The sequence below is a fragment of the Rhodnius prolixus genome, unplaced genomic scaffold, assembly GCF_049639745.1.
Source record: "Rhodnius prolixus isolate KJV_2025 unplaced genomic scaffold, Rpr scaffold_1, whole genome shotgun sequence".
NCBI classification, from domain to species: domain Eukaryota; kingdom Metazoa; phylum Arthropoda; class Insecta; order Hemiptera; family Reduviidae; genus Rhodnius; species Rhodnius prolixus.
Genome location: NW_027411581.1, coordinates 16,925,441 through 16,951,275, shown reverse-complemented (window position 1 = coordinate 16,951,275; position 25,835 = coordinate 16,925,441). Strand labels below are relative to the sequence as shown.

General features: G+C 32.4%; 1 protein-coding gene across 4 annotated transcripts in view; it reads right to left on the bottom strand.

The window, feature by feature from the left end:
• The window catches only part of LOC141455877 (single-minded homolog 1-like), a 70,238-nt gene extending 53,055 nt beyond the window's left edge, over positions 1-17,183 (bottom strand). For 2 of the 4 annotated variants that reach the window (XM_074131339.1, XM_074131344.1), the window contains exon 1: positions 12,015-12,292. In XM_074131339.1, coding sequence (XP_073987440.1) covers positions 12,015-12,161 — 147 coding nt within the window. In that variant the 5' untranslated portion in view covers positions 12,162-12,292. The other 2 variants (XM_074131363.1, XM_074131372.1) reach the window with 2 other exon arrangements.
• Positions 17,184-25,835: the final 8,652 nt, after the last annotated feature.

The window sequence follows — 25,835 nt, the reverse complement described above, 5'->3', positions numbered from 1 at the left end:
CAATAATTAATTGGCACTAATTAATTAATTGGCAATAATTAATAATAATTGTAACTAACCAATAATTAAATCACTAACCAAATATGAAACAAAATTGCCAAGTTCAAGGGCGTACAAATAGATTTAATCGATCTGATTTTTTATTCAAAGAAAAGTTCAAACCCAAAATATTTTCATTGATTAGAATAAGGTGTATGTTAACATAATATTCTGGATTGGTCTAAATTCTTTTGAATTACACAGAGTGGCTAAATAATTGATATGAATTGAATGAAATGGAGGCTCTCCGGAGCAATGAACAAACATTATTAAACTTCCTCTGTGAATTTTAAAACTTTTCATATTTGAAATTATAAAGATCAACTGGCGACCTTCACTTCCGGAACATTAACTTTAAGAAAAACAAATTTGATTTATGCTTGAGTAAAAGTGGAAGGAAGCGACCTTGTACTAAGTGCTGTCCACTGGTAAGAAGGTCATACAAGTTGGGTGTGCGTGACCCAGCATAAATATATTGTAGAGGACTTGGAAATTCTGATTGAGGAGTACACTCTTGAAGCAAGACTGGTCGGAGAGGGCAAATACCAGCAATGCTCTCAAACGAGGGGACAGATTGTGCAGTACTGAAGAGGACCCTTTCTCCCAAACACTAACCCTAACATAACAGCCGACATCGCGTACAGTAAAAACAGATAACACCACGTTTAACCTACCGCAATTCTTTAACCAATCCCTTCCTTTTAACTAAATGTCACGTCATTTAATACAAGTACCTTCACATTGCTATTTTAAAGTTGATCATCATTCACATTATTTAAAGTTCAAAATTACAAATCAAACTGGCTGTATCGAGCTAGAATGCCCATGTCTACGGAAGAACGTAAACATATTAAGGAGCAAAAATAAGTTCTTTAATTGTTGGAACAATTGCTAAGTACGCTCAAACTGTACTGCAATATGTATCTGTAACAATATATGTATATCATCCAGCAAGTTTGTAAGCGTATATTCACTATTATTCTAAGTTTCCATCATTTTGCTTGACTCCAAAGAGTATGAGCATTATCTTTAACAAGAGAATGGTATGTCTAACGTTAATTTAATTTGCATAATAAAGGAACGCATAATGCTTATCACAAGGACAAAATGCTTAAGTCACCGTCATATAGACTGACTTTTCCTCAACCAAAAATAAGGAAATCAGATTCTTGTTTTGTTTTAAGATTCCACAAAATTAGCGGCGCTACATGGCTTTGCCAAAACGGCGTTGAAATACAGAAAATTTTTATGATCGAAGAATTCAATTTCAATAATAAATTAATAAAACGTTGTTTGAAGGACAGATCTTAAATTTTTATAAACAAAAAAAAAAATCATTTTTTCAAAAAATAATTAATTTATTTTGAGTATAATTATTATTTTCATTAATTTCATTTACTATCGTCTTTTTATTGCCATTGTTTGTGAAAGATATCGTTTTCTCTGTACAGTAAACGTCTCAGTTCTAATTTTGAGTTGTAAACAGTGTTTTTCTTCTGTTTTCTTTTAGTTATATTTAAATTTTCAACTTCTTTTATCGTATTCACTTATTACGAATTTTATTCTTTGTAGATTGTGAATAGCAAATAAATTAAAAAAAAAAAAAAAAAAAAATCATTTTTCAAATGTAGAAACAATGTATAATACCAACTCGACAGTCTGCAAATATGCCATCGTCCAAATATGATGTAATAATCGTCTCCATCTATCTATCTACAACCCTAAATACTTGTAGAAAGATGTAGGCACCTTCTTGTTAGGCTTGAATTCCTCAACTCTGTTCTGTGGTAAATGTTTCTTTTTCATACTTGCAGGAGACTAGTTTACACCTTCAGAAACATCTCCTGCTAAAAGATAAAGAGGTTTCTAAATGTTGCTTCTCCCAAAAAAACTATGATTTTCTTTAAATCTTTTAGTGACATAAGTAATCCGCAGTATGATTACATCATGTTGGCGTCAATGGGTTCAACTGTGAATCATCATAGAAAAACAGTTTTGCTCGTCATTACGTTTTGCCGAAGAAAGTAAAATGCTTGCCTTCCCCAAGTTTTCTGATTGAAGAGGAGACGGTGCAGACTGTTTGCTAAAAAAAAAAAAAAAATGAGACCTAAGAGATGAAGTAAAAGAAAGTATAGGGGAGTGAAAAATCGTGACTTACAGCTATCAAGGGGAATTTGTCCTTGTTCTGGGGTAGGACCGGTGGGTTCAAACTGATGTCCTAGCAACGCTGCTTTCTCCCTGTTGGTCTATCTTACAAATTTCTTTCCATCCTCCCATCCCGATGTTATTATCCGTAGAACATCCATCATTCTCCAGTTACAGTGTGTTTTACTGCAATAGTAGAGTTTTAAATGTTTTTTCCTCTTTTCGACTTTCATTTGACTTCTCACCAACTGATTAGCATACATAGCCCATCAAATAGATAGTTTGTCTTTTTTGTTGCTTCTGTATTTTAGGCTCTATTTGATAGAAAGGGCTGCAAGCTATCATGAGTTAAGTCTGTTTTTTATTCACTATAGACCTTCATTTCTCGTTTTTTAACGTTATGCGAATAATTCTTTAATAATTCAGCCATTTTTTCTTTACTTACCAATTGTAAGAGAAATTATTGCATCGGTCAAATTATCTACCGCAAATTTTGCCTTAAAATATATGATTTTAGAGTCCTTGATTGCGTAAGAGTAGTTTGATCAGCGTGCACATCCCTTCGTGTTTGTGATTAGCTTAATTCACAAATGCAGAAAGATGAATTTTACATTTCATTTTAACTATCACTGTTCAACTCTAACCCACTTATGTCAAAGATTTCAATATGTTGCTTTTGAAAAATGTGTTCCCCTAAAGTGCACTTTCACTGAATAATTTTTTCAAGGGGAATAAAAAAATATTTTATTTAAGATATTGCATATAATTGATAAAACTGGTCACTTAATTCAATTATTCAATCATCCTGTTAATGGGTCTTTTCTAGTTTGCCTAATGATTTCCAGTTTAACAAAATATCAAGCCTAAGTTTTCTGCGAGTGCGTCAATATAATATTTTAAGTTGGCTATAGATCTGGACTCTAGGCTTCCACATTTATTTAGAAGAGCGTTCTTATCATTCGCTGCCCAAAAGGTTTACAGATTTATGGCCCAATAATATATGCACCCTGACCGACGTCCCCTAATAAGTTACAAGGGCGCTCTCCACCAATAATAATCCACCATAAAGCGCTTATTCAGTCTTACGGACTTCCTATTCGGATACATTTTTGAATAAACTATTTATATATATTTTTTAAATTTGTTTAATTAATTCTGAATGAAATACTATTCAAAAAGTTGTAGTTACAAACACTTTGGTCATGAGGACTAAAAAGGTCAAAAAGGATCAATCTATTTCTTATATATAATTTACAAGTTAAGGGAGTCTTCATAACTATAAAGCAATTCCTTAATCATTAATTGGAAGTTACATGTTGCAAAAAGCTGCTGAATCTTAAAATCTATTGATATGAATTTAAGCACAAAATCTACAAGAGATAATTGGCTAATTAATGAAATGGTCACGACAATTGGAATGGCGAAGCTGCTCATTTTTGTTTTAGACTTCCAAACTTTCATTAGACGTCACAATAGATTTGTGATTTGTGACCACTAATCTGTTAGCATAGTTGAGCTATGCATGTTTTTCAAATCAAAAGTACATAAGCAAGTTGTTATGAACAGATATTGCGAAGTGAAGTTGATTTTAAACATTATTAAATTACACTTTAATTTGCTTTCGATTTGTATAATCTCTCGACGAAGACTTCATTTGTAAATCAGAAATAAGTTTCAATGTTCAAATCACAAAGATTAATATTTCCTCAAAAGTAGTGAATTAATATCTGCCATTGCTCATAAAATACAGAATCTTGCCTGTCCCCTCAAGAGCTTAGTAGTTAGAGAAAATTCAAAAGAAAAAGTACAGTTAAATCATAGAAAATTTGTTTCTATTAGACTTTCGAACATACAAGCGTGTCGTTTATTTTTTAATCTCACACCTTTAATAAAATTATTTTGAAACTTGTTTGGGAACTTTTAGCGAAGTACTAGATGGCATTATAAAGTTTGCGACTGTTTTGAGAATCAAAAGTCTTCACTTTTGAACCATTGAACGTTTTTACCTGACACTGTAAACCTGAAATGACGCATTAACCGTAAACAGACCCGACTACGTTAACAAGAAGACCTTTTTTTTTTGCAAATATATTGCAGCTGATCTGAGACAATGAGAGACCCTCAGAATTTGGCAACGTTCATTAGATCCAGAGTATATGGTAAAACCGATAGACCTACTAAACGGGCATTAGATCACATAAGATTTGATAAATTTAAAGAATACGTAGGCATTTGTAGAGACAATCCTCATTTTGGAGAGTAACCAATGACAAAAACTTTCGCTAAAGTTTTTGAAAAGTTCAAAATAACGTGACTACAAACACATCTGGCTAAATATATATTTAATTATACCTTCTCACCAATTCGGCTTGGAATTCAGTTTGGAAATCATATTCTTCAGCTCAAAAACTACTTATTACAAATAACTGAAAAGTGTGCGGATTTGAACGGAAACAATGTACGGCAGTATCTCAGGACATAGCTTCCGTTTTCGTCACAATATGACACGCGGACTCTTCTACATACTTGACTCTATCAAGAAACCTCTTTACTTGAACGAAATAATAACCATTTCAATGGAACAGAAAAGTTGAGAGAAAAATAAATCTGACCAAAAGTATTCGACGAGTTATCAAGGATGGAGTAACTCCGGAGTCAGTTGTCTGAAACATCCTATTTTTTTTAAAATTTTTGACGTTCAACTTTTATACAAATGTCCTGCCGGACAGTTATAATCTACACTTAAGACCTTGCTGCATTCAACACCTATGTTCTTGCAACGCACAATGCTGTTATATAGGATTTCGAGGTTATCTCTTGAGAAGAAGAAAGAGAAAAGAGAACTATAAAAAATAGGTAAAATTCTGTAAGTTATCGAGAATATTATGCAGATAGTACACGGATTGGTAGTCGAAGGGTTTAAATTCAATTTCCTTATTGTCTTTTAGGAAATGGAGAAACGATAAGCATAAGTATATAGCGATTCTATTCTAACATTGCCTTAGTTGATAATGAACATCATTTAGGAAATATAACTAAGAAAATCCAATACTAAAATCTGACTATTATGCTTAGAAGAACGAGTTTGAAGTGAGAACGGCGTTCTATGTTAGCTAGACCCGCACAACGAGTATGTAGTGAGCTTATTGATTTTTGAGAACCCAGTTGTGCAGTTGCACGTATCGCCAGAATGCTTCCTTTTTACCCACGACTTCGCCGTTCCAACTTGTGTGTATAGTGCGGATTAAACAGGAAAGAAAGTTTTCCGTAATTTAATTTACATTCATTCAAATATCTGCTCTAATTCACTATTTACGTGTGATCTGCAACATATGTATATATTTTTTATTTACTGTTCCTTTAAGTTCCATAATATTGGGCATTATAAATATGTTCTCCATCAAACAAGGCAAGATAATGGAAAAATTTGAGATTAACCTTGGTTTAATTTATAAAACAAAAAATAAATATGTACATTTTTTTTTTTTTGTAAGATTTTTCGTGCTCATTTTTAAATTATAACTTTATAAACACTAATAATTTAACAATCCATGTTTTATAAATATAATTTAGATATTTGTAAATAAGTAAAAATACATGGAATTTGTGTCAACCTGTTTCTGTTTATATATAATAAATACAGCAATGAGACAACCTCATAAACAATACACAAAATATTTATTCAATATTTTCCTCACGCAAAATAGAAGCTTTTTGCAGCTTTTACCTCTCAGATTATTTGCAAATGAGATAGTAAACAAGTTTTTAGTTGCCCATCTTCTAATTATTAAATAAACATCTGTAATAAATTCTATTCCTATTCCATTATTAGATTTCATGTAATCATTATTAGATTTCATGTAATAAATCAAGTCAAGGGATTCCTTATTTTTCTTCTTAGCGTATGTTTGTGTGAGCTAGTGACAGTAAAAAGTAAAATAACAAATAAATAAATTACATTTATTTATTATCAAATACAGTTTACCCGTAAATCGTCCTGCCACTTAATAACTTTATTTATTATATTAAGTTCTCTCGTTTATTCTCAAAAATTTACTTTATGTAAAGTAAAAAGTAAAGTAATTCTTAATTTTTCAGCCGGGTTTTACGATCAGTTATCAAATTAGGTGTCATAGAGTGAGTAAACTAAAGCAAACATACTGTACTATAATGTAAAGGTAGCCATAAATAAAAACTACCACAGGAATGAATGTTAGAAATATTTTTGTTATATAAAATAAGAGTAAAATATCAACCTAAATATTCTAGTTCATCAAGTTATCTAAACAAAAACTATTATGATGAGTAAATAAAAGAGGAAGGCATTTTGAAGTAGAAATGTTCAACAGAGAATAAGCGTTTAATAAATTGAAAATCGAAATGTTATTTATTTAAAAAAGAAAAGTAAGGAAAAATAGATTTTTGAGTCCATTAAAGTTTCATTAAAAATATCAGAGGAAATTCAAAGAATAAGACCGTTTGTAAAACCACATTTTAGTGTAAAATTGATTTGGGCAGAATAACAAGAGCGATCTGCCACAAGTATCATATTCATTTCAGTTGTAAAAGGTTTTTTTTCCAAATTAGATTACAATCTAGAACGACAAGTGTCCAAAATAGTTAAACGGATGTACGCATTTAAGATTAAATTTCTTAGTTTTTGGAATTTACTCAAATCCGATCAACGATTTCCTACAAACTTAGAATACTTAGAGCCACACTTTCATTGAGGAATTTTTACGGACAAATTCTTGTTAAATAGATCTTGTTAACTTCAAACTTCTGTTGCAATCTTTTTTAGGAATTATCAAATAGGTGCCTAAGTTGTACAAGCCTAAAAGTAAAATATAAGGTTCTAACTTCTTTATGTTGTAAATTACAGACAACCTTTATTAGAAGCTCCACTAAATAAATTTTTTTAAATCAATCACATGTTGGGTAACATTATTGTGGTTAGATTTCTTCATCTGTTCGGATAAAGTTGTATTTATTTATTTTGTAATTTTATGTTAATGTCTGCCATTAAATCTCTCTTTTCATAGAGACTGCAGTTGTATTTACACTAGAATTATATTCTATATAGCTACATAATTATTACGCAGACGATAGACGATGGGCACTATCTTGTGGTAGCAGATGTACAAAATCAACCCTCTTTGGTACTCTAGTTTTCTACTTTGAGGGTAGTAGATAGAGGTATCTGATTGGTTGATACTAACATTGCCAGGTGGTAGGGACTCACTGAGAGCAACTTTGATGATACTCGGCATAGTAGATCGATCCTGGGGTCCTGAGGCCACGCCCCTTTCCTCCACCCCTTCCCTCTACTAACACATGCACTATCTCCCCTTTTTTATACTTGACCCTTTTTACAATCATATTGTGTTACTAAGTGAATACACTTCCTCAATGATGTGCAACATCAACCTTCTGCGATATAGTGCCTAAATAAAATACAGGCAACAGTAACAACTATCGTTAGAGAATCGTTACGTTCTTTCCTTAGGTGCGAGTGCAGAGAAATTTATCTAATTTGACATAACTTTTACGATATATATTACATAGAACAATTAGAAAAAAGCTTCAATTAAATTTTTGATACATTAAACAATATTCGACTAATAAATATTGATAAATATTGAAACAATTAGTATTAATACATATCAATTAATACCAAGAGTATTCAATCATTTAAGAACACACAAAACACCACTTTACCAGCATTCACAAGAATCACCTGTCAACAGTTGTATTTTTTCACTAACTATGCAAAAATAATTAATAAAAATATCTTGTTATCTTGTTGGAAGAGATGAAAACAAATTAATTAATAAATTAATATAATTCAGCTATTTTTGTCAAAAAGAAAACACAAAGAAGCTATTTACACAATTTTTATTAAGTTCCAAAGCTTTGAGTCTAGGGGTAAAACTCACCACCACGGAAACTGATGCTAAGCAATTAGTTTATCGCTCATCAAGACCCAGCAAATTGATGTTTCCTTTGGAGAACATTGGACAAATTACTTCTTGCTCAAATCTTAGAATCTCGTACAAAGATCTTTAACAGGAGTAACAAACAATGAGGTAGCCCTCTGTTTGGCCTAACAGTGTTCTTCGTTCTCGAAACTCTTACTTACTTCTGATTTATCAGTAGCAAAAGATTATTAGTGATTTTATTAATAAAAAGAACATAGGATGGCGAATTGAAGTGCATTAAGAAAGGAAATGGTGAAGTTGCTTACTAAGATACGTAAAATTTGCTTACTTCCATGTGATTTCACAGCCAAGGATACGTATAAAATCATTGACTTGAGTTATCCCTTAATACATGCGGATGACATGAATAGTGAGTAAACTGCTAAACTCTGCAAAGAAAAGCCAACCATTGTTCAACATCGGCTGCTTTCTTTAAAGCACTAATTCGCTCAAAGGATGGTTGATGTCGTTTGAAAAAATGAATTAAAATCAATAAAAAGTCACGTAGGAATTCTCCATTTTTATAGCATGAAAATTTAACTGGTTTAAATAAGTTTTGATAAAAATTATTTCCAAATTGAAAATCCACTGATTTTATGGTTTTAGATGAATTCGTGATAAGCCAAAATTTTATTTAATATGGAATTTAATGAATAACGCACATCCGCCATCGCTCTAATTTGGAGGTTAGACGTTAGGCCTGCCTAAAAATATAAGCACAGTTATGGGTTCTATAGTTTTCATTTCCCGTTTCTTCTTCTTCTTCACACGGTGCCAGAACAGAAGAAGTTCGTGAAGGGTAGGAACTTCTCTTTAGCGCCAAAATATGTTGCACTTAATTTAGAAATTTAAGATTTAAATTTAGATAACACTTTACTGGAATTGTATCCGGTCTGCGCGCACGAAAAATGAAACTGTTAATTAATATTAACGTCAGCGCTTTTCGGAAGCTGCAATTAGGGCATGTTCCAAGCCAAGCTTTGAGATCTAAAAGTATTTTTATTGAATGCTGTAATTAATTCATTCTATACAATTCTGACCTATTAAATACAGAAAAAAGACGCCGTTTTAAAAATTAAACGATTATATCCTTATAAATAAGGAATAAGCGAATAAAACCTTTCCACGAAGACACAAAACACGATCCTAAGGCTTTTTCTGTTTTTCTTAGGTTTTATCACGTTAATAATAAATTTTTTGAAGAGGAATTTATTTGAAACAGCCGCTAAATCATCTCATTCATATCACAGTTTTTATTTTATACATTAAATAATTAATATGTCACAACTAGTACCAAATATAACAATTTCTGATGTGATCTAGGTGGGAAGGTTCGTTACAATAACATCAATAGTGTGATAAGAAGGAGATGAAGAGTCTAAAGGCCCGCATCTCCTCGCGTGGGAACTGTTATCGCAGTATCTTCTCGCGAAACAGCTTCCTTCTCACTTTGAAACTACAATATCTCGCCATTGTTCACAGTTAGTAAAATGATGATCGTTATTGTTACTTCCAAGCTTTCTAGGCCTTCCACTGAGCACATATTAATCTGTTTTAAGATGATGACAATAATCTTATTTTGAAAAGTAAGTTTTATTTTTTGTATCTATTTATTTATTATTCTGCTTATTTGTTTCTCACTCTCTTAGCTAGAAAATCTAAAATTCGACAAATTTTAAGAAATTAAAATTTTATGCACATAAAGAATGAAAATGTAGAAGAAAATTTAAATATAAAAAAGAAAATACTATACTACTCTTTTTAAACCTAATTATTACAATCTAAACATTGGTTTTCTTCCAAATTAGACATTTATAAGAAGTCAATTTGTCTTTGGTAGCATTAAAATGGCTGCGGATATTAAGATTTAAAATGAATTCAATATATGATAAGCCTTTCCCTCTAAAACTTGTTCCGGTATAACCACTTTTTTAAGGAAAAAAGAATTCTGTCAATGTTTTAATGAAAAAAATTTCCCCTTCAATATTCTTTGAGTTCTTTTTCAAGTTTCACGAATGATGTCAGGATTTTTGTTTTTGTTTCGTTTTTGAGATATTTACTACAAACCCACGAACAAATCCACTGAGTAGAAAAAAAATGGGTAGGTAACTCGGTACGATGAACTGGGTAGTCCTGGGTCCGAGTACAGACAACGCATCCCTAGATCTTCTCTGCTTATACCTCTTCGTTTCACAATCAGACAATGAAGAGCATTATCTCAGTAGACTAAAGATCATTGTCCTACTTTAAGCGAAAATGTTTTTCCTTGAAACGTTTGTTTACTTTTAATTTTGGGAGCCTTAAAAATTATATAATGAAATCTCAATTTTAAAATTGAACGAATCTAAAATTTCCTTCTCAAAACAAGCTAAAGTAGTTTGACATTTTCTAAATGCTTGTTACTGGGATTTAGTTAGATAATCTTGAGTAAATAGTTAATTCCTAAAAGGTAATTATAAAGAGAAATTTAGTTAACTTCTTACTTATCCAAACAGACTGAGACTTCGTAAACAATTAACTCTTCCGGCACAAAGTCTTTGGTTAATCTTTCTGTACAACTTTTTCAAATAATATTTTTTTATTGAGATGGGTATTTAAGAAAATTTGTGCTAAATTTGCTCAAAATGGGTATACTAAAAAAAAAAAAATTGGCGACTTATTCTCCAATAATAATGGATATTATTAAGTAGTATTATTATTATTAGTATTAAGTAATAGTTATTGTTGAACCAAAGTTGTTTAGATCGTCTAGCTATTAGAGCAAGTAGCAGTTTATTCCTGTTTTAGGTTCAGGGGTAGGTTCGAACGTTTCAATGTACTAAGTGGACAAAATGGAGAATAGACTTAAATCTAGAAAGAGGAGCAAACAAAATACCTTAAGTTATGATAAATTATACGTGACAAAAACTAAGATGATGATGCACTAAAAGTTCAATAAAGACATTTATTTAGTAATAAATATACAATAATGAAAAAGAAATTGTTGAGATATTTATACTTTCGGCCTCCGGGTAGTACGGTTTCTATATAGACAATACGATTAGATTTAAGAAGAGAAAACTTATGCGGTAGGAGGATGACCGAAAGGCAAAGACTGGGGCATGAGATTTTGTGAGATGCCGAGAGCATCCTCGGAATAAAGCTTACCCCCAAAGACCGCTGGAACAGAGTGACAATCTTCATCGAGAGAGCGCTAAGGTGAAGAGCATTATTAGATTTTATCTTCTCCTGTTTTAAAGATGGAGTGGAGGATGTGCGAGACTAAATAAATATTCCCTCCATGTGGATGAAGAATACGAAGTCCAGGATTGGTTACCCTTTCCAGAAGGTTAGCATGTTATTACTACCCGAGAGCCTCACTCATCCCGGAAAAACATGTTACCCGAAGGTACATAAACCATAATCCATTCCAAATAATATATAAACTTAATTTTCAAATAAAGTTTATATATTGGGAAAAGTTTTTCTTCTTATGCGGTAATTCCTCTAATTTAACTTATCGTATCTATAGTTGCTCATTAAAATATACAAACTGGGAGTCTTGCCAAGTTCAACGTACCGTTTATCAACAATTCCTTATCTTCAAATTTGGGATCAATCGGCTTGCGAAAATACCATTCGTTAAAACTGTCACTTGATTAGTTTAAGATATTGTACTTTTAATTAAATTTACCTTTACTACGAGAGAACTAAAAGATGACAAATTGAACAAGAAATAATTTCACATCAATTTTTGACATATTCTTGATTATATTATTTTTCTCCTTCACCATTTTAAGTATTTAATCATTTATCTTGACAATGCTTGCAAGAAGAGGTGGCCAAAATTAATTAAAACAAGATATCACTGACCTGAAGATTATCTTCAATTAGACGATCCATATTGAATGAAATGATATTCAAATTAGACAAACAAATAAAATGCTCACAGCATGCTACACGGATTTCAATACTATCGCACTGAATAGTAATATTTATTGAGTGGTAAAAACCAGTCATATAACACCACCGCGATACATACTATTCTGTATTAACTATGAAAAAGATTATTTGTATATACGACCTTGTGAGATCGCCACTGTTTTAGAGAAGGACCTTGTCCACTCAGCAACTGTCTGAGGGCCAGTTTCTTACTATAACTTTTATTAACAAACTTAATTATTTATTTTATTCCAGTTCTAAATAAACGTGATAAATCACATAAATAATTTACCACATTTTAGGATAGTAATATAATTGAATTCATTGTTAGAAAGATAAAAACTTTCATCGAGTTGTATTTATAATTTTTTTTTTTTTTAAAGTAACTGAAAGAAGTAAAAAGTGCAAACATTTCATTAGTTTATTAGTGACGATTCTTTAAAATTAAACATCCGTGAATTTTAAAACTGTAAATTATTGTGTATAAATAAGGAAAGGATAAAAAAATTAGAATTTTTATGGGTTACGAAAATAATACGTTTTATTAAACACCAGTCAACTCTTGCGAACGTCTAGAAGCAAAGAACTTCGGATTTAAAAGAAACTCTAATAGGTTTACATTCACAGAGTTTAGCTCTAAAGAAATGTTCAACGTGCTGCACCCAAGTTGTGCTCTAAATTCTTCTTTGCGAATGTAAACTCCTTAGCTCTGTAAGACGGAAAATGAGTTTGTATTGAGGAAAAACAGAGCGTGGAGAAGATTCCGATCGTCAAAGAATACAAATTTGGACTGAAGCGTGGTTTTAAAACTGTTCGGTGCGACGTATAAAGGTTGATTGTTGAAAACTGTACGGAAAAGCATAACGTTGAAAAGCACCCATATTAAATACATTTCATTGCATTAGCAAAACCAGCATTACACTGGATCAAATCGATTAACAAAAGCATTTGAAAACTCAATTGCATTAAATAACTCGATTGAATTCTTAATCTTGCATTATTACTGCGGAATACTGTAAATATAAATTTTTAAAAAGAATTTTCAAAAAATAACAAACCAAGAAGATGCTGGTGATTTTTTATTGCTAGATTTAAAGTAAAGAAAACGCTACTTTTATAAATAAAAATATTAAAACAGCGACTTCATCTATTTCATGGAGGAAACAGAATAGCTAGCTGACTACATTTAATGTAGAGTTAAAATATTTTGTTTTGTTTTGACAATTAAATAAATGGTCAGAACGCTCACCTGAATCTCAGTATAAAATAAAATCCAAAATATTTGATGTAAATTTTGCATTCAAATCTTCCTCAGCTAATATGGTAAGTAAACAAAAAAACAAACAAATCTTAAGGTTGCACTAGTCTTGAGCAAAATTTGGGGCACTAACTCCTCAGTAAAGATTTACAGACAGTGCTTCAATTAATGAAGTGCCGAGATATTTCGCTCGCAGACCTCATGAACTTCAAGTGGCCTTCATAAAAACGGTCACTTTCAGAGAGAACTCTGTACCAAAATCAAGTTACTCTTATCCTGAAGAGTATAGAAAATATAAAAACAAAGTCAGATCTGAGTCTTTGAGATAGTCTGTGGCAGAGCATTTATTACAGACGTTTTGTTCTTGAGTCATTCAGCGGATAATTGGATTTTAAGGCACAACTTATTTGATTTGTTTATTTATCAAAGCCAATGAAATTTTTTGTGAAACGCGCTGTAAAATTAAATTTGATGAACGTGTTTTTTGAAAAATTTGGTTTTAACATAGATTTTAATTTCTAGTGTTTACTATAAATAAAAATGTTTTAAAAGTCAATATACTTTTGGCTGTTTAGGAAGTTTCTATTTCTTCACAAGCAATTAAATAATTTGTGCTCTTTAGTTAACTATAAAACTTAAACATATTTCTACTTTATGTTGCGTATCTTTTATAATCTGCATTATTCTATTGTTTGTATGGATTAATTATGTCACAAGAAATAACTATTATGTCAGAAGACCATAATAAGAGTGAATGTAGTCACACAGCTTAATTTATACCAGCAGTCGCTACAGTCAGCTATTTTATATATTTCTCTCCATCAGCATTATGCAGCTTTAATGAACAGCTCCCCACGGCTCTTCACCATCCAGAGACTTCTCTTCTCCTCAAAGATGAGGCATTAAACACAGGAATTTCCAATACGCGCATTTCCTGAATTATTTTTGGTAGTTAATAATAGATTGCACTACTTTTGTTAACAAACTTCCGAGCAAACTACTTCTTTGACCATTCAAACTTCCTTTCTTTCAGAAAATGGCCGCGTCTCACTTTTCATCAGAAGGAAATTAAAATTTTCCCCAAGTTTTCCATTTTAAATCTTCAATGTACCTTGAAATATATGTCATTATTAAAGTTTTTTTAATGATTTCAAACACATTTATTTTTTTACAATTATCTTGGCGTTTTATGGTTAACTCCACTCTACAATTAAATAACTACTTATAATTGACTAGTCTTAAAGAGCGCCAAAGGCAAACTAATTTGAGGATTCTGATTCTATCAAAGATCATTTCATTTCAAAAGAATTAATTATTAAATTGAACTTTAAACAACTCTTCAAATATATTGTATATTCTAATATATAAATGACGTTTTGCTTATGTCCCTTGAACTTTCAAAACCTTCGGATGTATTCACTCTTATAATATTTAGTCGATAATTTGATAATTTTTAGTAGCCAATATTCTTTGTCAACATTCTAGATGAATATGTAGCTTAGTAATTAGTTTAACCTTCATTAAAATTTCGACAATTATCCGATCAACTAAACGAAGTCCTGGAAGAGAAGGGTGAAATCGAATAAAAGTCGAAAGGGGACAAACTTTTTCTCAAACTCTAACAAAGGTTTGATTTATTTTTTTTATTTTTATTAATATTTTATTTTTGCCTTTTACTAATATGCTTCAATAAGAAATAATTTCAGTTTATTTTAATATAAATAAGAAAGAAAATTGGGAAAACATGGTGCATTTGTGAAATTACTTTGAGAGTTCATGAAAAAGCTAAAAAGGGTTATTCCAGGTAGAGCTAAGTAATGAGATTTGAGATCGACAAAAGAAAACAATAAGTAATAAAACGAACGAAGAAAAAAAATCTCTTTTACAGTTTAATAAATAATTCTGAAAGTCCTAAAGTTGCACAACTTGTATGAATATTCGAAAAGAAGTTTAGAAAAATATTTTCATTCAAGTCTAATTTCGGTAAAGAAATAAAAGGAATACAAATCAATAAATTATTAATCGTTTTCGATATAACTTCATTTCTCTAAAGCCGCGTCAAATGTGAGGTCAGTGACGTACGGTGTTAGCTCACTGCACTGCTGGCCTTTGATGCAACTCTAAATAGCGATCCTAAAGGAAGGGTTGATAGAAAACTCAATCTAGGTACAGCACTGCTAGAAAGTCAAAGATTTGCGATACCACCGCATTACCAATCAACCACGTCCTTTCCTAGTCCGTTTACTTTTTAAATAAAGTTACTAGAATTTGCAAGCTGTTCAGTTTAAAAATTTCAAGTGAGTACTAAAGATGCCATTCTAATCAACAGGACAAGAAAGACAAGTTTTGATAATTAGTCTACGATTATTATAGTTAGTAATAAACACCTATGTTTTTCTTGGATCTCACAATAATAGCTTCTTCAATAAGATAGCAAAAGAGCATTTATCACCAAAAAGTTGGAATTTTCGCATTTCGGAATGATAACTAAAATTGAAGGGTTTAATAGAATGGAACTTTACTCTCTACTCAAAATAAAATGAGATGGATATCTTATTAATATTTCGGTAATTATACTACATTATACGTTAAAAATCATGATTTATTGCACGAGTGAACAAATAATAATTTGGGGATATCACAATTTAGCATATAAATTTAAGACCAGGTGTTGCTTCAAAAGAGAGAATAACTAATAGATAGGACGTTAAAAAATAAAGAATAAAAGAAGTTTTACGTGCATTGATTTATCACAGCTACTTTATCGTTCCATGGGCAAACACTGTAGTAAGGATAATCATTGTAAAGAAAGAAAAAGAAAAATCTGAATTGGAGAAAGTGAATCAATGCACTGAAGTGTTGATTGGAAAACTTAACTTTTTTTCTAAATTAAAAATTCCTATGATTGTTAAGGAAAGAGTTAAATCAACAATCAAAGATATGATGTCAGTCTTAAGAATGCCTCTTTTTTCATAACATTAATACCAGTTGTTCAAAATTTATTTACAAAAAAAGCCTAACCTAAAAAGTACAATATTATAATAAAATAAACTGCTGATGACTTCATAGTTTATTCACTACTACTTAAAAGCCAGCGAATGAAGTACGAGTTTTCGAACTTTTAATGACTCGGAATGTCTAAATACAAGACATGTTACTGATAAATAATAAATCTATGGTGGAAGTCATTGAATTTTTATATATTTACCTGATGGTGGAATATTCCTATGGCAGAAATACGGATTACAAGAAGTCATGCTGAACCGGTGCACTAAGACACCAGTCTGATAACATCGGACCAGAAGTCACTGGTACACTAGCCACCACACTTACAACTAACAGACAAACTAATCTCTAGTCTACTGCCTAGTTCTCCTAATATTGAAATTATTATATATATATACATACTAAACTAAAGTTTCCGATACTAGATGTGAACCCAGAACTTACCTGCGGAACGTGCTACTGTACAGTTTCTTTCTTGCTCACGGCTGACACCCCACACTCAGTCTATCTGTTTCACTCACTCCTCTTAGCGCATAGCACCCGTGCCCACTCTCTTTGTCCTTGTCTTTCACAGCGGGTCCAGAATGAGGAGAGTTCGTGTGTCCGTATGTGTGTATCTATGGCTATACTAACACAATGATGTCTATATTGCAGTATTATTACACTAGTTGTTGTATTAGTGTGCGCGTACTGGTGTAAGTGAAGAGCGAAGTGGCGTGTATGTCGGCCACCCTTGTGAGATGCGCGCTCGTCCGTACGTTCAAAATAAGTAGAGATACGTGACCGGGCAACTGAGAGACTGGCAAGTAGGAGAGAGATCTCCGGTCGCACAGCATCACGCACCACTCTGACGGCCGTGCTAGCGAGAGCTGGCTCCGCCTCCCAACCAATCACCATCTCTCTTTCTTGAAGCCATGGCGGTGCTACTGCAACTAAAATCTCTAAATCGTCCTCATACAGTTTGCTCCCTCCTTCAAGACTAGTTCCACTTGTTCTCATTTCTAGTCTCTTTGAAAAATGTTCAGATTCAACAAACTGCTCTTCCATCTTCTTCAACATGAATAACCTCATATTCATCTAATTTTCCCTTTTTTTGTTTACCTAATGAAATAATACCCCACATTTTGAGAAAGACGTAAATTTCATTGCATTGAAAAATAGTCTCATCATGTTATTTAACTTTTTATTTAAGTATTTTTTTGTAATACTTGGGACGCTCACGTATTAATTACATACTCTTAAAAGTAATTTCCAAAGGCTCCCATTTACGAATAGAAAACAATAAAAACAAAAACAAAACAAAAGACCTGAATAATAATCAAAGATTTTACGAAATTCTAGGATGTTCCTGTGTCTGGTTACCAGACTTGACCATCATTATATTTTGAATGAATTCAAAACTATCCTGATCTAACTACTTGATTGCAGGACATTACCATTTGTAATGAGAAACGTTTGGGTGTCATAAACTCACGGGTCCCGGCGCCCATCTTTTGAAAAAAGAATCCATTAAGATTACAAAAATTCATATTCTCAGTTTGTTACATTTCTAATTTATAATTTTCCTATTATTCAAAACGTTTAATTTTGGAATTCCCAAGACCATGGCGTCACATTAACCGAGCGGTTAGAGTAGAGGCCCACAAAGCTAAGATGTATTGTGGAATTGAGTTCAATTCCCGATCTAGGCGTTGGATTTTATTTAATGGTAAGTAAAAGGAAGTTATAGTGAATTATGTTTGCTAGTCGTCACAATCCACGACCACTAATTTGGTAGTTGAACGTAAAACCCGCATAAAAAAAATAGTCATTAATTTACTTCATACCCATGATCCAATTGCTGCCAGTATCTAAATTGATATGAAATAACAATACACGAGGATAAAATATGCGATAAGTAGTTGGTCAAGAACTGCTCAGTAATAACCAAAATGGCGGATCGTAAATGAGTTATTCATGCACCATTTTTAATTCCTCGCAAAACTTGGTAAGGAAAGTATTGCATTGGAATATTGAATATCGCGTTTTCATAAGGAATATCCATTCTGAAGTCCTCTGAGTTCAAAAAAGTTGAAAATATATGGATAAAATTGCTCAGAAACAATTAGTTCCGACGTATTATGGTGGTCACAAAAGTGTAACTTGGCTGGTGGAATAATTTTTATGATTTCTGGAGAGGTGGGTAGGCTTCAATCTAAAGTATTTTTACATTATTGCAATAGAACGTACGATCCTGTTCCTTATATTACAAAAAAGGGTTGAATGTGATGAAATTTCTGAAGTTTGAAGGAACTAAATAGAAAGAACTACGTAGTGAACGGATTTTTCAATTTTCTGAGATATTTTTGGAAAAGTTTCATCCGATTTTCTCATCACTCTGAACATCCATAATAATAACTTTTCATTCTGTGGAGGGTAGCGTAACCCAATAAAAATCCATGGTTATTGTACGGAAGTCAGCGTCTGGCGTCACCCAGGGAGGTATTATCAATACATCGATGGTACAGGAAATTAGGCCAACAACTAATTGTATTAAACAACAGAAGCGATTCTTTTGAATGGCCCAATACAAACCACAACCAAGAATTCGACTTCTTAGGAAAGGACTGGTGTTAAACACACTTATTTCGATCAAAAATTAGCGAGAACTATTGTAATTTCAAATTTGAGGAGAATTGGTGTAATGAAAGCGCAGTTTCACGCTACAGCATTTTAAGTTTTGCTTTTTTGCAAATTTCCTTAAATAATTAGGCAAAAATTAGTTTACGAGGGTTCCCTAAACTCTGGAGATTCAATACGTTGATTTCAGATTTTTGGGGGCCGTTTATTGCATGCTGATTTGCATTGTAATAACTTTCGACTCTTGTAATAAGCAAATCATGCAATTGTTGCCAAAAATATATATATGTATATTATTATTATTATTTTATCAAATATGGGTAAAGAAACTAAACGATTCATGAAAGTATGACACTTATAGCTGATTAATGGTTGAAAATCTAATTGTAATAGTTGGAGTGTTAGTCGTTCAAACGGATATCCTGTGACTGTGCACACCAGATTCTTACTAAGGAGAAATTGTTGCAATTGTGTAGGTTTTCGATTGCGAGTTTACACCAAAAAAGATCCTGAGTTTGAAAAAGTAGATTTACAAATTGATTTCTGTGTTTGAGTATGTAAGTGAGTCTTGTTGAAAGTGAGTGGTTAGCGTATATTAAAAACAATTACGTGCAGGAAGTTCCTGTTTGATATTTCATGTTCTTACCGAATTCGAATGTCATCAATAAGTTTTTCGGCCAAATCAGCCAATCAAAAGTGTTATTTTACTAAATATACGTTTTCAAATTTTTGGTGGTTCCTTAAAAAGACTTTAACGATTTTCTTTAAATCTTTTATCTAAAAGTATACATGCAGGAAGATAAATTGTTTCGGTAAAAATCGACTATTGCAGTCATTGGTGACTATACCTCGGAGGGAAAAGGCACCATGTCACAAAAAGTAAATTTTCCAGGGCAGCCAAATGAAGATATTTTTCCAAATTCATTTTTTGTTCCACTTTTCCGGTTATACTCTTTCCTGTACTTCTCACCGTAATTATTATAGTTGGTATGGCCACTTTAACTCCCATATTTTAAAATATTTTATTTTGATCACCATTGTGAAAAAAATTTATGCCCATGTAGTGCCTTTTACCCTTAAGTAATGAAGTATCATAGTGCTTTTTAAAATACATAAATCGCTTATTATTAAACATAGGACATAATGCTTTACACCTCTAGAAAGAGCAACAAAAAATTTGTAAAATGATGCCAAAATCTGAAAATCGAAAAAATGGACATGGTGCCTTTTCCCTCCGAGGTACTTACTTTTATTTAAAACATTGGGCTTTACCTAGACCGAAGACTTTCTTGGAACCCCCACACTAGAATTAAAATTACAGAACTGAACAGACGCTATCGACTAGACTCTTAGACGATAGATCTAAACTCTCTCTGGACAATAAAAGATTGATTTATACTTCTATTTTGAAACTCATCTGGGCGTATGGAATAGAGCTGTGGGGTTCAACCAAACGCTCCAATCTCCAAAGGATTCAATCTCTTCAATCTGAAATACTTTGAACTATTGTACACGCTCCATTTTATGTCTCCAACCTGACTATACACACTGACCTTAACATTCCTTTTATCACCGAAGTTGCTAAAACAGGATACAGAAAACTCCACATCAGCCTGCAATCTCATATAAATCCTCTTGCTCAAAATCTTTCTTCTAGAACTCTTCCTGACAACCCGACAAGACGACTTAATAGACAGTGGCCTCGTGATCTCCTCACCAGTGAAGAGAGTGACTAACCATCTAATATTAGGGAGTGTTACCACGGGGTAACTTCTCCACTCGTTAACTTATCATTTGTTACTCGGGTATCACTGTTACTTATAGCGCTAACGCGCTGATTGTAGCACAAATAAAAAAATAAAATAAAACATTTTCCAATAAAAAATAATTTAAGGGAGTTTTAGAGGAAAGCGCTATATTAGAAAATTAGTATAATTTACTGTTTTATCATCCGTTTAAAGGAATTCAAAATTCCAAATTTGAATAAAATTGACTGGATCGTATCATTTCAATGAAAATGGCTTTTCCAATATTTTAGTGATTTTTTTAAAATAGGGTCGATAGGTTTCTTTATAGCTTGTAAACGTAACACATATTGAAAGAATTGCTCTTTAATATGCGTCAATTTTTATGAAAACTTCATCTAAGCGGAGGAGCAAAATTCAGTTCTTTTCTATAAAAGCATTTTAGTAATTTTGCGATTCCAAAAACTATGAAGATGAAATATTCATATATTTATGAACATGAAATGTCAAGCCAAAATTTAGAAGCCACTATAGACGAGCGGTTAGGGGCGAGCCCTCAAAGCTAAGATGTATTGCGGTACTAGCCTACATCCGCAGTCTAGGCTTTGGTTGATAATGGTTTAATATGAAAAATTTACAGTAAAGTATGTTTGCTAGTCGCCTCCATCCACGTCACTTAATTTAATAGTTGGATGTAAAGCCGCCTGAAATATAGGCATTACTTTACTTTTTTTCTAGCCGAAATTTAGAGTAACATATTTCTTAGACAGAAAGTCATGAGTTACGCCTCACTTCAACTTGAACATTTTTCTCACGGAATAGTGATTTATAGTCCTGGTGGAGGATCAGAGGTTCCTTTCTAATGGAAAACCACGGACAGAAATGGTTGGGAATGTCTGCTGAAGAAGGCCAAGGTCCTGTATGAGCTGCAGCGCCAAAGGAAGAAGAAGAAAGAACGAATAATGTTATTAAAGTGAAGTCATCTGTATTTTTAGGATTTATGCTAAGTTGAAAAATTACGTTGGACATTAAGTTTTTTGTCGGGCATTATTGATTTTTGTGGGATTATTAAAACTAAACGCCATTTTAAAACTTAATAAATCAGTGTTTTTATTGGAGGGTTCTTAATCACAGCGATCGTAGATGGTAGGGGAAGTAAAAAAATTAACGCAAACTGAAAATGGTTTCAACTTTCATTAAAACTGACACAGTTTTCCTGACTAAACCTACAAAGGAAATGAAACGTGGCCATGCATTAAGAAGGGGAATCTTATAGGGTAAAATCATTAGTTGAGAATTTCATAGTATAGTTCTGTATCGTTGGACATTGATATATTTCAGGGCTAAATAGGTATTTTCAGGGAGTCCTAATTAGGAAAGTAACACTATTGTATTCTTAACCTACACCCACCCCCTCACTTTGTTTGTGACTCTTCAAGTAGTTGTTAGTTGTTGTGTTTACAAGTACCTAAGGCCCGTGAGAACCGTTCTCAACAGAACGCCGTACCTGTACTTTAATCCCCGGAATCATTGCTAGCTCACATACTGCTGTAGCGCCTTGTTACATTCAGTTCATGGGGGTGGTAAAATTGTTCCAGGTAACGCCTTCCAACACTATTTACTATTAGAGCATAGTTCTAGATCGAGACTCTATCTCTGTCCATTGATCAAGAACGGGACACAAACTAGTACGTGACTCCGCAATTACCAATCCCATCAAAGTTCCATAACTTTTTTCCCCACTGCCTCACTCACCCTTTAATAGCAGCTACAGTGAAAATAAATAAAAGAAAGAATTTTGGTTTCATTCACAGAAATGTTACCTGTCTCATCGTTTAAAGACAAGCGTTAGGTGGGGACTGCTGTAAATGCACATACAGTTTCCTCTTACCAAAATGAATTCACGTAATTAACGTTTGTTGCAACAGATTTTGTTCTTAAAAGATAGCTGACAATGTTTGTATAAGTTCACTATTTAAATTCAGATTTAATTCGTATAAATATTTTATAGGTGGTATTGTTAAACATTTGACTTAAATGGCGCGTTACACCTCCCTCAATATTTTCCATAAGCACCTTTGAATGCATTTTTAGACGCAATTATTTATATTGTACAAAATACATACTGTATAATTGATTACTCTTCACGAATAAAAAAAAAAGTGTTTGTGGGCTCTGTTTCTAATGATTGCTTTTCCTTACTACTGCACTGCGATCCAGCGGTTCTTTTATTTTGAGTTTATGAAATATCCGTTCTGAAATCCTGCGTGTTCAAAAAAGTGATTATTTGCGAGCAACTGTTTAAAAACAGAAGTAAAAATTGCGCTGGGGATCAATGCTTTCTTCCATTACTTTAGAAGGTACTTAATTTCTGAACCTAAGTAAGATCCCTATGTGCCAAACTTGATACGCTTAGTTATCTACGCTTAGGTTCTTACAAAAGAGAGTGAACAGAAACGTCTTAAGACAAATTATGGCCCCACTAGAGAAAAACCTGTGAGGATATATATAAAAAGTAAAGAGGAATGTAGCCAACTCAATTTGATACCTTGCAAAAAATTAGTTCGGTTGAGATCGCTAGGACATGAGAAAGGATGGAAGGCTAAAATATCACGAATGAAATTATAAGTAAAACTGTAAGAAGCCGGGGAAGATCCTGTTTGAGATGGTTGGATGGTAAGGAGGACGGTCTGAAGATGGGTGAGAGGAGCGAATGATCTTGGATGAAGATTGGAGAAGGAACCTTGAATAGGCGCTGGACCGAAGAGCAAGAAGCGATTTTTTTTCGTATATATTTCTAGTTTCGAGAAACTTTCATTACTAAATTACGACGGGAAAAATTCGAGTGAGTAAACATCTACGTACACATGAAAATAAACAAAATATTTTTTAGTAAAGCTATATTTATTTTCGAAACAGTTCAGTTCTTTCTTTTGTTTTTTAGAATCGGCTATCACCATACTGGCAACATTTACTTACGTATATCAGTGAACCCTCAATAATAAGAGTAATCTAAAGTCACCTTCTATTTGCATCTAAATGCAAATTACATCCACACTCCCTAAACCTATTACAACATATGCAGTATTCTTTATCTTTAAAGTCCAATGTTAGCAGTCTCTAAATTCTTGCCATCGTGACAATTAATTATAATTTTTATTTTCGTTATAAAAGTATAATGCATAGACAGTATAGAAACATAAATGGAAGTTAAATTCCACTTACTGAACTTATGAATCAACTACTGATGATGGACGCAAATCCAAAACTGGCCAGATAAAAAAAAAAAAAAATTCATATGTTCTATGGGTTAAATGAACAATAATTTTCTTTGTTTTGTTTCAGGACGTTTCCGCCTAATTTCATCATCAGGTATAATATATTTTGTGGCGAAGGTTTTTTTTATAGTAATAAAAGGACAGCTTTCCTTACATACAAACAATTAATAATAATAATTAACAATTAATAATAAAATTATAAATAAATTACAGAAGTTTTTAATATTAATTGTTCAATTAAATTGAATTTAAAATGTTGTTTGAAGTTAGGTGCAAAAAATTCTAGCGAATGCGGTTTTATTGTGAAAGTTGGGATTCTAAAAAGAAGCACCAAAAAAATGGATTGAGATAGAAAGCCTGTTGACGACTTTTCTCTCCATTTTTAATATACTATCGTCCATTTTTTTTTTCTCTCTTTATGCAGGACCAGCCAATGTAAAAAAATACAAATTAATTTTAAAAAATAAAAGAACACAAAATATCTTAACTTACCACACAATGCCAGTGGAATCCTTGTTCAAAGAAATCATGCAAACTGTTTTGCTAACAGAATAAATTCTTCATTGGAAAAAAATCAAGAGTGTCAGGAACTACTTTATTATTACAGGAAATTTCATTTTACTCCGAAAATTGGAGTTAACATTGCGGTGAATTTTTATGTAGAATACCTGGAGGATTCATGATGAGTATTGTATATACTTACAGTTCCTGCCACCAGGTACCGTTACCTACAATGAAGTTATAGGTACCAGCCTAACTTGGTAAAAAGACAAGTATATTAGGAATCAAAAGTAAAGTAATGGCTATTTTTTCAGGCGGGATTTACGTTCAACTACCAATTAGGTATCGTGGATGGTATTAGCTAACATACTCTACTATAAAGTTCTCATATTAACAACAAATAATATTCAAGGCCTAGACCGGGAATCCAATCCAGTACCACAATACAAATTATTTTGCAAATAATTGTTACTATTAAAAAAATATTTCTGGTGAAGCTGTGCTCCCATATGGGTATCACCTGAAATTGCTTTCTTATCAGATAACTCTGCTCCAGAAGAAAATACAGCATTCGTATTGTTGTGTGCATTTATTTGTGTACTACAAAACATTACCAAGTGATTTAAACAGTAAAAACCACAAATAACAAACAAACAGATTTAAAATGAAAGTCCCTGGGCTCATGATCAGAAAAAAATTATGAAACACTATTGATCAAATTTTACTACAAATAAAGAACATGTTAAATAATTAATGAACTGAACAGAAACTAACTAATAGTAAACAGTAAATAATTTGTAACTGTCAATGGTTCAGAATAAAAGTAAGCTTGCAATTATAATTTCAACACAGCAAAATAATAGAACTAGCTTATAGATATCTTGGGGCGAACCCTTACAACAAAGGAGACATAGAAGACGAAATAATGAAAAGGTACAGATAGTTTATGGCCATATACAAGTTCACATTTATCGCAACTGTTCATAATGCATAATAACAAAATTAAAAAGAAGATCCTGGGCAATGGAAATGCGTTACCTTAAAATACTGATGGAAAACGAGGAGAATAGAGCTGGAAGTACTACCTATTAGGGCTAGCTTTGAAAGCTTGCTAAGGTGGTACAGCAAACTATTGATGAATTCGACCTGACTTGCCACTATGATTAAAGAAGCGAAGGTAGAGGGTAAAAAGATTATAAGCAGGCCAAGAAACTTATCGAGAAAAGACGGGAATATTCCGCAAGCGAGGATCGGAGAAGAGCAAGAGAGGTGAGCTCATTCAGAGAACGGAAAGTTAGAAGTTCTTTAATCGTATCAGACAAAGACATGGCTAGAATTCTTGTGA